The 12,582-nt window shown below is 41.1% G+C and overlaps 1 protein-coding gene across 1 annotated transcript; it reads left to right on the plus strand.

Moving 5' to 3' along the window:
* The first annotated feature begins 3,330 nt into the window (after positions 1 to 3,330).
* On the plus strand, positions 3,331 to 11,967 carry PCNA (proliferating cell nuclear antigen). The gene is made up of 6 exons (XM_059705604.1): positions 3,331 to 3,738; positions 5,738 to 5,835; positions 6,007 to 6,074; positions 7,430 to 7,624; positions 10,175 to 10,298; positions 10,626 to 11,967. The coding sequence occupies exons 1-6, from the start codon at positions 3,518 to 3,520 to the stop codon at positions 10,703 to 10,705; spliced, it is 786 nt and encodes a 261-aa protein (XP_059561587.1). The 5' UTR covers positions 3,331 to 3,517; the 3' UTR covers positions 10,706 to 11,967.
* The last annotated feature ends 615 nt before the right edge of the window (positions 11,968 to 12,582 follow it).

Below are 12,582 nucleotides of genomic sequence, written 5' to 3' on the forward strand. Positions count from 1 at the left end.
TTTTTTCCTTAACTGAATCAACCATTTTATTATTTTTTAAAATATTTTTTTATTGGTTTCAGAGGAAGGGAGAGGAAGAGATAGATAGAAACATCAATGATGAGAGGGATCATTGATTGGCTGCCTCCTGCACGTTGGACCGAGCCCGCAACTCAGGCATGTGCCCTTGACTGTAATCGAACCTGGGACTCTCCGGTCTGCAGGTCGACACTCTATCCACTGAGCCAAACCAGCGAGGACAAAAGTGCTCCTTTTAATCAATGTGAAAAAGACAGTTTAATGGAAAAACTATAAACTTGCAATGGTCAAGATATATATGAAATATATCCAACCTATAACACTTTTTATTTATTCATTTTGTGTAACACTTTTAAAATATGCAAATTGAAATTTTCACGCAAATGAAAATTTCTATAGTTAGAAAAATCAGGGGAAATGAGCATGCTCATAGTCTTGGCTAGAATATAAATTGCGATCTTTAGAGGTCAATTTAGCAACAATAATCAAATATTTTATTTACAGATACATTTCCTAGGGCAAAGGAAACAGAGGAGAAGATAAACAAATGGGACTACATCAAAATAGAAAGCTTCTGCACAGCAAAAGAAACCATCAACAAAACAAAAAGGGAGCCCCTGTATGGGAGAACATATTTGGCAGTGATACATCTGATAAAGGTTTAATATCCAAAAAATATAAGAAACTCATGCAGCTTAACAAAAGGAAGACAAACAATCCAATTAAAAAATGGGCGAAGGACCTAAATAGACACTTCTCCAAAGTGAACATGCAGATGGCCAAGAGACATATGAAAAACTGCTCAAAGTCACCGGTCATCAGAGAAATGCAAAGTAAAACAACAATAAGGTATCACCTCACACCTGTCAGAATGGCTACCATCAACAAGTCAACAAATGACAAGTGCTGGCAGAGAGTGCACTGCTGGTGGGAATGCAGACTGGTGCAGCCACTAGGGAAAACAGTATGGTGTTTCCTCAAAAAATTAAATATGGCCCTAGCCGGTTTGGCTCAGTGGATAGAGCGTCGGCCTGCGGACTGAAGGGTCCCAGGTTTGATTCCGATCAAGGGCATGTACCTAGGTTGCAGGCACATCCCCAGTGGGGTGTGTGCAGGAGGCAGCTGATCGATGTTTCTCTCTCATCGATGTTTCTGACTCTCTACCCCTCTCCCTTCCTCTCTAAAAAAAATCAATCAAATATATTTTTTAAAAATATATTTTAATATATTTTAATATTTTAATATATTTTAATATTTTAATATATTTTATTGATTTTTTTTTAGAGAGGAAGGGAGAGGGGTAGAGAGTCAGAAACATCGATGAGATATATTATGATATATTAATAAATTATAATATACTAATAAATATATTTTAAAAAATATATAATATATATAAATATATTTTTTTTAAAATATGTATTTTATTGATTTTTTTACAGAGAGGAAGGGAGAGGGGTAGAGAGTCAGAAACATCGATGAGAGAGAAACATTGATCAGCTGCCTCCTGCACACACCCCACTGGGGATGTGCCTGCAACCTAGGTACATGCCCTTGATTGCAATCAAACCTGGGACCCTTCAGTCCACAGGCCGACGCTCTATCCACTGAGCCAAACCAGCTAGGGTTAAAATATATATTTTTTAAAATTAAATATGGAACTACCATTTGACCAAGTGATCCCACTCCTAGGAATATATCCTAAGAAACCTGAAACATTTAAACAATAAAGAATTTAAATAATAATAATAATGATAAAAGAAACCTAAAACACCAGTTAGAAAAAATGTATGCACCCCTATGTTCATAGCAGCACAATTTACAATAGCTAAGATCTGGAAACAGCCCAAGTCCCCATCAGTAGTCATGTGGATAAAAAAGCTGTGGTATATCTACACAATGGAATACTATGCAGCTGTAAAAAAACAAGAATCTCTTACCTTTTGAGACAGCATGAAGGGACCTGGAGAGTATGCTAAGTGAAATAAGCCAGTCAGAGAAAGACAAGTATCACATGACCTCATTCTTATGTGGAATCTAACAAAATAAACTGATGAACGGAGTGGATCCAGATCCAGAGACATGGAAGCATGGAACAGAGTGCGGATTCTGGGAGGGAAGGCAGGGGAGGGTGGGTGAGTGGGAGGTAATCAACCAAAGACCTTGTATGCATATATGCATAACCGAGGACACAGGCAATCGGGTGGTGAAGGCCTGGGGGGTGGGGGCTGGAGGGAGTCAATGGGGGGGAAAAGGGGGCCTATGTAATACTTTCAACAATAAGGATTAAAAAAACAACAGCAACAATTGAATATTTAATGTGTATACTCTTCCACCCAGCAATGCTAGTTCAAGGAGTTGATCTTGAAAAACCGCCTACGTGCCCAAAGGTGTTTGTAATTACAAGAAATTGGTAAATTTGTTTGCAAACCTAAGAGACAGATAAGCTTCGTTTTATTGCGATTCGCTTTATTGCCTCCCACAGGTGTGGCAAACCCTCTACCTGCAAAAACATCACTCTTTACTGCCTTTCCGGCTTCATTGCCGTGGTGTGGAAGGAACCGCAATTATCTCCGAGGTATGCCTGTGTTACTCCATCTTTTTAAAAGGTATTCATAAAAAACAACAACAACAAAAACATGTACGTGGCATAAAATTAAATATACTTTATTAAGTACAGTGCAGAAATGTTAACGGTATGAACCCAGTTTTGTTTTTCTAAAACGTGCATTTATAGAAAAAGCAGCTTAGAAAGCTGTATACAGAAACGATTGTGACACGAGCTTGGTGGGTGCGTGGAGGGGTGTTAAAGAGAAGGTGGTGGGAGCTGAGGTCGTTTTGTTATCATAACTGCACACCTTCACATCGTCTGACTTTTAGGACCACATCGCTTCTACGACAGCAAAAATAAAGTGCACCCTTAAAGCAAATGTTTTCCTCAGGCTCCGGGGCGTCTTTCCCTCCCGATGGGCTTGATTTGTTTCACTTTCACTCTCGGGGCTGGCAGCTCTCTATCCCCGAAGCAGGGGGCTGAGGAAGCGACACAAGACCGGAGCGCGGGGACCCCGGGCCTGAGTCTCAGGGATGCCCGGACTTGTCCACCGCTCAGACTCCGCAGTGACTAAAAGGCTGTCACTCCCACCAGACGACGTTCCGCCCGCCGCCGAAGGCGCAGCGTTCCTATCCCTCCCTCCCGCCCTCATCCTCCAATGGGTGTCCAAGGTGGGCGGGCTTAGCGCGAACTAGGCACACGATTAGCCCTGGAACCTCCCGCCCACGTGTGGGCGGGGCAGCGTGGTGACGTACGATCACGGGACGCAGAGGCGGAGAGTGCACGCTCGCAGACCCGGCGGTATTAAACGGTTGCGAGCGGAGCGTTCTGGTGATCGTGCTAGGTCTCAGGCTCTCACCGCCGCAGCAGCCCGCTCGCTCTGTCAAGCCTAGGCCGGCTGCTCCTCCTCCTTCACTTCGCCTCTAGCCGCGTCGTTGCGACTCCGCCACCATGTTCGAAGCGCGCCTGGTCCAGGGCTCCATCCTGAAAAAGGTGCTGGAGGCGCTTAAGGACCTCATCAATGAGGCCTGCTGGGACATCAGCTCGAGCGGCGTGAACCTGCAGAGCATGGACTCGTCCCACGTCTCTTTGGTGCAGCTCACCCTGCGGTCCGAGGGCTTCGACACGTACCGCTGCGACCGCAACCTGGCCATGGGTGTGAACCTCACCAGGTGAGCCCGGGAGCGGTGGGGGAGCCGGGCCCCGGGCCCCTCGCTCCCATTCCCTCCCCCTCTTGGCGGGAGCTCCTCTCAGCTGGCCCTTCATTGGCTGGCGTGGGCCATCCCGGCCTCGCATTGGCCTGCTGGGCCTGGGGGCGGGACCCCGTGGAGCGCGCGCTTCCGAAAGCCCGCGCTGGCTGAGGCGGGAACTCGCTCTTTCCGCGCCCGAGTCACAAAGCGGGCGGTGGCGGGAAAGTGACGGGCTTCTAGAGCCCTTTTGGTCATTAGGTGCCGGTCGCAAGAGCTTTATTGGTGAAAGTATTAGATATGTTTCCTTTTTTCCCCCCATTGTCCCCCCCGCTTCTAGCCCGCCCCCAGTCGTGGATGACTTTGACCGCTTTATCGTGTTCCCTACTTGCCTCCTTACTTAGGGACCATAACTTATTTCTGGCTTTTTATTACAAAGTTGTCGGGATCACCCTCTTGAACTTGAGGAGAGATTTCTCCAGAGCAGTGGCTTTCAACTTTTTGATCACTATCTAGTGTATATATATGTGTGTGTGTGTGTTTAAAGTTTTAAAAACTTATGAGAAATATTGACCCACTCTACGTGCTGTTGCGGGATTCTAGGGCAGGGAAAATGGGGAAAATTAAAACAAGGCCAAACAGTGTGGGCAGTTTACAGCCAGCTTGTAAATAACAAGCCATTCTCTTCGCCCGCCAAGGGTACTTAGAGCGAATGGTTAAAAAGCTCCCTAATGAGAGAGTGCGGGGCGGGGGCGGGTAGGGCAGTTTTATTCCCCAAGCAGAGCAGCCAGCTGCCAGGCGCTTCTCGTGAATTCTGAGGAGGCCACAACAAAGTGAAGGGGATCCTGGAGAATTCATCTCTGCCCAAATAGTCAGCGGAGGAGTTTTGAAACCTGTAGACAGACAGGAGGGTAAAGACCCTACATGGCTGGCTCTTCAGATGAGCGGAGAGCCCGTCTGCGCTCCATCAGCCGGAGGTATTGGCCTGCTTTGCTTTTTCAATAAAGGTGCACGCGTTAGTAAATTGGCTTTTTCACAGCACAGTCTAGGTCTCTCATTGAAATTCATTTATATGAAAAGTCAAGAAGCGAGGTTGGGAACAGCCCCCCCCCCACTGACTGAGGGGCTGTCATGTCTTTTAATAGCAGCATATTGTTTTTAATGGTCGCCGTGGTCCAATAATTTACTCTGCCACTAAAAGGATCTGCAATTCAGAATATACTGCTTTTTCGTTTATATTCAGACGGGGAGGAGCTCGTTAACTCAAATTACTCTATCAACTCAATGCAAAAAATCGGCCAAGAGACAGCTGGTATCTCAAAAAACTCGTTAGTCGTGACACATAAGTCAAGGCCCCACTGTAGTTTGTTATTTAGGAGATAATCCAGACAGATGTCTTACCAGTATTTTTTTTTTAATATATTTTATTGATTTTTTACAGAGAGGAAGGTAGAGGGATAGAGAGTTAGAAACATCGATGAGAGAGAAACATCGATCAGCTGTCTCCTGCACACCCCCACCGGGGATGTGCCCGCAACCCAGGTACATGCCCTTGACCGGAATCGAACCTGGGACCTATCCACTGAGCCAAACCGGTTAGGGCATCTTACCAGTATTTCTTCAAAGCCTGCAAACCATTCTTAGAGCAAGAGTTATGAAGAGTTCAAAAGTGGCTTGTTTGAAGAGTGGGGGAGGACTTTCTATTAACTAGCCCTGAGTTGTAAAAACAACAAAGAGGAGGGTTATACAAAAATGTAGCCTTGAAAGTAACTTGTCTTATAGTTTGAACAGAGGGACTGTTTGAATCAGAGGAGCTAACAATCTTGAATTTTAATTTAATCTTGGATTTGAATTTCTCATAATTTACTTGTCTCCTTACTTGGGGACAATAGCTTATTCCTGGTCTTTTATTACCAAAGGAAAAAAAGAGGCCTTTTCTTGTTGTTATACATCAATTTTAAATCCTGTGTCTTCTCTCTTCTAGCATGTCCAAGATACTAAAATGTGCTGGCAACGAAGACATCATTACCCTAAGGGCTGAAGATAATGCGGACACCTTGGCACTAGTATTTGAAGCTCCAAGTAGGTTATACTCTTCTACTGAGTTATCCTGGAGAAAATTAAAATGCAGCATCAGTATTTTCAAAGCTGTGAGAAATCTAAAATAATGTTTTTTGAGGCTTACAAGATTTACTTCATCATAGTTAGAAGCTTACATGCTTTTCTTCAACAATGTTTGCATTCTTTTGGTAGACCAAGAAAAGGTTTCAGACTATGAAATGAAGTTAATGGATTTGGATGTTGAACAACTTGGAATTCCAGTGAGTATCGGTTTCTGATTGAGTGTACTGTACATGATCGCTACCTAAGATATGTTAGTGTAATTTATTTATTTATTTATTTATTTTTAAATATTTTTTTTTATTGATTTTTTACAGAGAGGAAGAGAGAGAGATAGATAGTTAGAAACATCGATGAGAGAGAAACATCGACCAGCCGCCTCCTGCACATCCCCCAGTGGGGATGTGCCCGCAACCCAGGTACATGCCCTTGACCGGAATCGAACCCGGGACCCTTTGGTCCGCAGGCCGACGCTCTATCCACTGAGCCAAACCGGTTTCGGCTGTTAGTGTAATTTAAAGCCTACTTCCTAACAACTATATATCTGCTGGTGCATGTTCCAAAGTGGAGTTACAGTACTCTTAAAAAATGGATCATTGGTTGACTTCATTTTTGCTGAATGCATATGAAGATTAGATTTTAGAACCAAGGGGCAAAAATTTATTAGATTAAGTTTATCAACATTAAAGGAGAGAAGTAGTGTTGGAATATCTAAAATTCTTTTGTCTAGAAAGCAGTAGTCACGCTTGCACCATCTTTGTTCTTATGCCATAGCCTAATGCCTCTTTTTTTTTTTAAAAAAAATGTATTTTTATTGATTTCAGAGAGGAGGGGGGAGGAAAGAGAAATAGAAAAATATCAGCGATGAGAATCATTGACCGGCTGCCTCCTGCATGCCCCACACGGGGGATTTAGCCCACAACCCAGGCATGTGCCCTGACCTGGAATGGAACCATGACCTCCTGGTTCATAGGTCCACGTTCAGCCACTGAGCCATGCACTTCGGGCTCAAATGTCCTCTTTTTTTTTTTTTTTTTTATATATATATATATTTTATTGATTTTTTACAGAGAGGAAGGGAGAGAGATAGAGAGTTAGAAACATCGACGAGAGAGAAACATCGATCAGCTGCCTCCTGCACATCTCCCACTGGGGATATGCCCGCAACCCAGGTACATGCCCTTGACCGGAATCGAACCTGGGACCCTTGAGTCCGCAGGCCGACGCTCTATCCACTGAGCCAAACCGGTTTCGGCTCAAATGTCCTCTTGATTTAGCCCTGATTGTGATTTGGGGAAGCGCTACTTTCCTGGACTTTACTGTTAAAAGGTTTAAGCTCTACTTTGTTTTCTTAGTATAATTATTCTTATTACGTACTTGTTTCAGATTTGCATTTCTTTTTTGAGTGGTTGGAGTGCTTTAAGTCACACAATAAGTTTCAAAGTAATTCTGAGCTCTTATTTGGATGCTGATTAGATGGTACCTACCAAATCTTTAATTCCCAGTAATTGATCTTTAAGGGTTTTTTGTTGTTTCATTTTGTTTTGTTTTATAGGAACAGGAGTATAGCTGTGTAGTAAAGATGCCTTCTGGTGAATTTGCGCGTATATGCCGAGATCTCAGTCATATTGGAGATGCTGTTGTAATTTCCTGTGCAAAAGATGGAGTGAAATTCTCTGCCAGTGGGGAACTTGGAAATGGAAATATTAAGTTGTCTCAAACAAGTAATGTCGATAAAGAAGAGGAAGCTGTAAGTAGTTTTAAAGTAAACAGAAAAAAATACTTTGAAGAGAATTAGAACACTGCTTAATATTGGGTTAGTCTGCTTGGGCTGCTATAACCAAATATCATAAACCTGATTGCTTATAAGCAATGGAATTTTATTTCCCACAGTTTCGGAGGCTGGCCCTTTTGGTGTCTGGTGAGGACCTGCTTCTTGATTCATATACCGCAGCCTTCTCACCTAGTGGAAGGGGCCAGGGAGCTTTCTAGGGTCTTTTCTTTTTACTGTTTCAGAGAGGTAGAAACATCAACGATGAGACTCATTTGATTGGCTGTCTCCTGCACACCTTCTACTGGGGATCTAGCCTGTAACCCCGGGAACGTGTGCCCTGACTGGGAATCGAACCATGAACTCCTGTTTCATAGGTCGATACTCAACCACTGAACCACACCAGCTGGGCTGGTGTCTCTTATAAGGACATAATCCTATTCATGAAGGCCCCACCTCGAATAGCATAACATTGGGGATTCAGTTTTAACATTAAAGGGGGCGGAGGGACATGACAAACATTCTCTCTATAGCAAGGTAAATACTAAAAATTAAAGAAAACTCTAAAGAAAAATAGAATTGCATTTTTACAATTTGTAAAAAGTGGAAGATACTGTTGAAATCTGCAAGTGATTTATAAGTGCCATCTAATTTATAATTTGTAAGCAGGGAATGCAAATTCACTGTTTGCTTTATAAATCACTGAATAATGTGTTGGTGTATCAAACCCACACATACTCTTAAGAATAGGATTGAGAAGCTAGGTGTCTAACCTTTAGGTTTCTGGAGGTATTTACTCTGTTTTTATCAAGTAATTCAGCACAGGACACCTCAACAACAGGATCTAATTAGGGGTAAAAATCTAGCTGTTGGGCGCTCCTGTATAATCCACCCTTAACCAGGAAATGTCCTTAAAATAAGGCTTTCTTGTAATGAAGTGTTTGGGTTTTTTTTGTTTTTCGATCCTTAGAGTGTTGTTATAAACTAAAATTTGCTAATTGTACTAAAATAAAACTTGCTAGCCTGTGAACATCAGTTAATTCTGTAAATCAAGAACAATTACAGGGCCTAATCTCAAGATTATTAGGATTAAATGTAACATTCAAAGTGCTTAACACAGTATCTGGCATATTGTAAGTTTATAGTAAAGATTAGGTATTTTCTTATCCCTTGCTTGAGTAGTCAGCCCACAGATTAAATGAAGGTAAACTCCATTTAAAGGTAAACTCCATTCTTTATTTTTAATCTTGAATGCCCAACAATAAAGCTGACAATCCATAAGAAAATAAAAGGGTTGTTTTTTTACTAATTTATTTCAGATTTATTCCTTTATTTTTCTTTTTAATTGATTTTTAAAGGGAAGGGGCGCACCGATTTGTTGTTCCATTTATGTGTGCGTTCCTTGATTGACTCTTATATGTGCCCTGACCGGGGATTAAACCTGCAACCTTAGGACAGTTCTCTAACCAACTGAGCTGCCTAGCCAGGGCTCACATTTATCCTTAAATCTGTATAAAAACACTCCCACACTAAATGAACATATTATGCATACAACCCAGATAAGCTTATAACCATAATTTCAATGCACATCATGGTAATACACCTTCACATATTAAGTCTATTAAATAGCAAAACTGTAGGGACTACTTGCAACTTTGCTCTGTCTCCAAAATTACATTTCACTCCCCTTCCAACTTTGATTTTTAAAATTTTCTAACATTAGTTCATCCGTAAACATTTTAATATTACTTGGAGTATAAACATTAAACTTTACCACATACTATAAGAAAATTAGTCAATATTAAGGAAATTTTGTGTTTCTATTTCCTTGGTCATGTTAGAACTGCTTGAATCAAAATTTTAAGAAGGTACATACATTGCATTGCAGTTGTTTTCAGTCCATTGGTTTTCCGATTTGTTTTTGCCTCTCCATTACAATTTCACTTGTTGAAGAAACTAGGTTATTTGTCATTGAGCTTCGCAGAGTCTGCATTTTGCCAGTCTCATTCTTTATGTCAATATGTTTCTCTACTTTGTATTTCCTATAAATTAGTAGCTACAGCTCTTGAGGCTTGATATTCACGGTTTCTTCGTTTTAGGGGTGGGAGAGCAAAGAATACTTAATAGATGGTGATATGTACTTTTGGTAGGAGTCATGCAGTATCTGAATACCTTTGTGATTTTTAGCACCTACAAATAGTCATTGTCTAGACTCATTAAGTAATGTTTTGCAGAGTTGTAATATATTAATACATTTCATTCCTTTATTTATTAGCTGGTTTATTTTGTAGAGATACTTCCATAATGCTCTTATCACCTAATTGGGTTACCTGAGATTTGGTTCATATACAGAAAGACAAGCTAATACTTGGTTGTTTTGCTTTATTAACCTGTTTTCTAAATTAGTTTCATAGTACCCTCCGATGTAATCAATAAAAGTTTTTTTTTTAATGCATATTATAAATGACTAGGTTGTAACTTTCTTGACATTTTTTTCAGTATGATGAATCATTTGCTTTTTCCCCTTAGGTTGCCATAGAGATGAATGAACCAGTCCAGCTAACTTTTGCACTGAGATATCTGAACTTCTTTACAAAAGCTACTCCACTGTCTCCTACAGTAACGCTCAGTATGTCTGCAGATGTACCCCTTGGTAAGATAATTTGTTAAATCTTGTTTTGTTTCGTTTTTTAAATATATTTTTATTGACTTCAGAGAGGAAGCGAGAGGGAGAGAGATAGGAACATCGATGATGAGAGAGAATCATTGATCGGCTGCCTCCTGCATGACCCCCCACCCCTCTCTGGGGATCGAGCCTGCAACCGGGGCATGTGCCCTGACCGGGAATGGAACCAGGGACCCTTTGGTCCGCAGGCCGACACTCTATCCACTGGGGCAAACTGGCGAGGGCTAAATCTTGTTTTGTAGGTATGTATATGATACATCTCGGTAATTAACCCATGTTCCTGTCTTCTTTCAGTTGTAGAGTATAAAATTGCTGATATGGGACATTTAAAGTACTATCTGGCTCCCAAGATCGAGGATGAAGAAGGATCTTAGGCGGTTTTAAAATCCAAGAAAACAAAACTAAGCTCTTTGAGAACTGCTTCTGGGATTTCAACATGCTTTTAAAAGTCTCTTTTGTCACCAAATTTGTACCTGAGTACATATGTAGATAATGTTTTCTGTAAATAACCTATTTTCCATTCTTTACAATTGAAAGCATAGTCTCGAGTCAAATGTGGTCTTATTAACCTAGAACTACTTCTGCCTTATATAGAAATAGTTGTTAGGATTTTTATAACAAAGGGTTTTGACTATTAATGCAGTTTTAATAATTGTGGGGTTTTTTTTTTCAATTTAAATAAAAGTTGTTTGAATTTCAGATATCACAGGACAGTGCCTTCATTTGAACCTTGACAGTTGCAAGTATCCTAGGGAATTCATAATTAGTGCTACCATTTTTGTGTAAATGTTATATATTTTTTTCAATCTAGAGCAGCCAGATATAAATACATTAGTATAGCCATAAAAAGTACTCCAAATGCAGGTGACAAGATATTTGTGAAGATTCAGTTGTCAAATTTATTTTTGTATTCTCACTTGAGCTCAAGAAATGAATGGGAGAATAGAACAAATTCTGTATTTTTCATTATTTTGTCTTTTTTGTAAGCAAAAACTAACAGTTTTTCAGAAACTTAATGCACTCAGTTATGTTGGTTTATAAGGCTAGTATTGTTACAAGGCAGTGTTTCTTTAGCCTAGGGAACCTTTTACAAGACTTAGAAGAGACTAGGTCTGTGATAGGGCCCAAGGAGTATGTTTGCAAAAAATTTTTTCTCCAGTATAAATAGCTTTATTTGAGACTTAACTCCTGTAAAGGATGAAAATGGCTTATCTCTTATGGTGTTGGGTTCAACCGAGAAAGTGAAAAGGCCCAGCACTTGTGAAACAGGCTATTTAAACATTCCCAGTAATTGTGCTTACAAGGTCACAAATTGGCATCCTACACACTGAAAGCTGTTTTATTACAATCCTTTTTCCTTTATATTTTATGTTTGGATTAAATAACTGGTTTCTTTGTTGCACCTGGACTTGAGTTCTAGTGATTGGACTTCAGAACTCACTGTATTCAGTGGGTAACCATTACCTTATGTTGCCTGGGCGGAAGGAGATTGGCAGCAGAGGGGCCTGATGGAGTTTTTGGAGTGATGAAAACAGTTTATCTAGACAGGTGATGGTCCAAGACTGCATTTGTTAAACCTCATCCAGTTGTACTTTTATGTAAATTATACCTTAATAAAGCTGACATTTAAAAGCTTCATGTGCAGCCAAGTGTTTCTTGTGGGCAGACCTCTCTCTTACCTGGGCAAGGCCTGATGGCCTAGGAGAGGGAGACAAGTACAAGAGTGGGGCCACTGATAATAAAGACCATTATAAACTGATGATCAAAAATAGATACAGAGCCCTAACCGGTTTGGCTCAGGGGATAGACAGCGTCGGGCTGCAGACTGAAAGGTCCCAGGTTCAATTCTGGTCAAGGGCATGTACCTTGGTTGCCGGCACATGCCCAGTAGGGGTTGTGCAGGAGGCAGCTGAATCGATGTTTCTCTCATTGATGTTTCTAACTCTATCCCTCTCCCTTCCTCTGTATAAAAAGATCAATAAAATATATTTTTTTTAAAAATAGATACAGAGGCAGAGCAGCATTAAACAGACTGTCAAACTACAGCAGGAAGGCTGAGGAGGGTTGAGGGGGTAAGAGATCAACCAAAGGACTTGTATGCTTATATGCATAACCAATGGACACAAGACACGGGGTAGGGGAGGCTGGGGGAAGGTCAAGGGGGGAAAAAGGCAAATGTCCTACTCGTAATATTTTAAGCAATAAAAAGTGGGGCCGCTTAAGAGCGAAGTTGAGGTAATGACTGGCAAGA

Source organism: Myotis daubentonii, chromosome 8 (assembly GCF_963259705.1).
Source record: "Myotis daubentonii chromosome 8, mMyoDau2.1, whole genome shotgun sequence".
NCBI lineage: Eukaryota > Metazoa > Chordata > Mammalia > Chiroptera > Vespertilionidae > Myotis > Myotis daubentonii.

Coding starts and splice junctions, on each gene's coding strand:
- PCNA (XM_059705604.1), top strand. CDS start 3,518: ATGTTCGAAGCGCGCCTGGTCCAGGGCTCCATCCTGAAAAAGGTGCTG. Junction 7,625..10,174: donor TCGATAAAGAAGAGGAAGCT/GTAAGTAGTTTT, acceptor TTTTCCCCTTAG/GTTGCCATAGAGATGAATGA. Junction 10,299..10,625: donor GTCTGCAGATGTACCCCTTG/GTAAGATAATTT, acceptor GTCTTCTTTCAG/TTGTAGAGTATAAAATTGCT.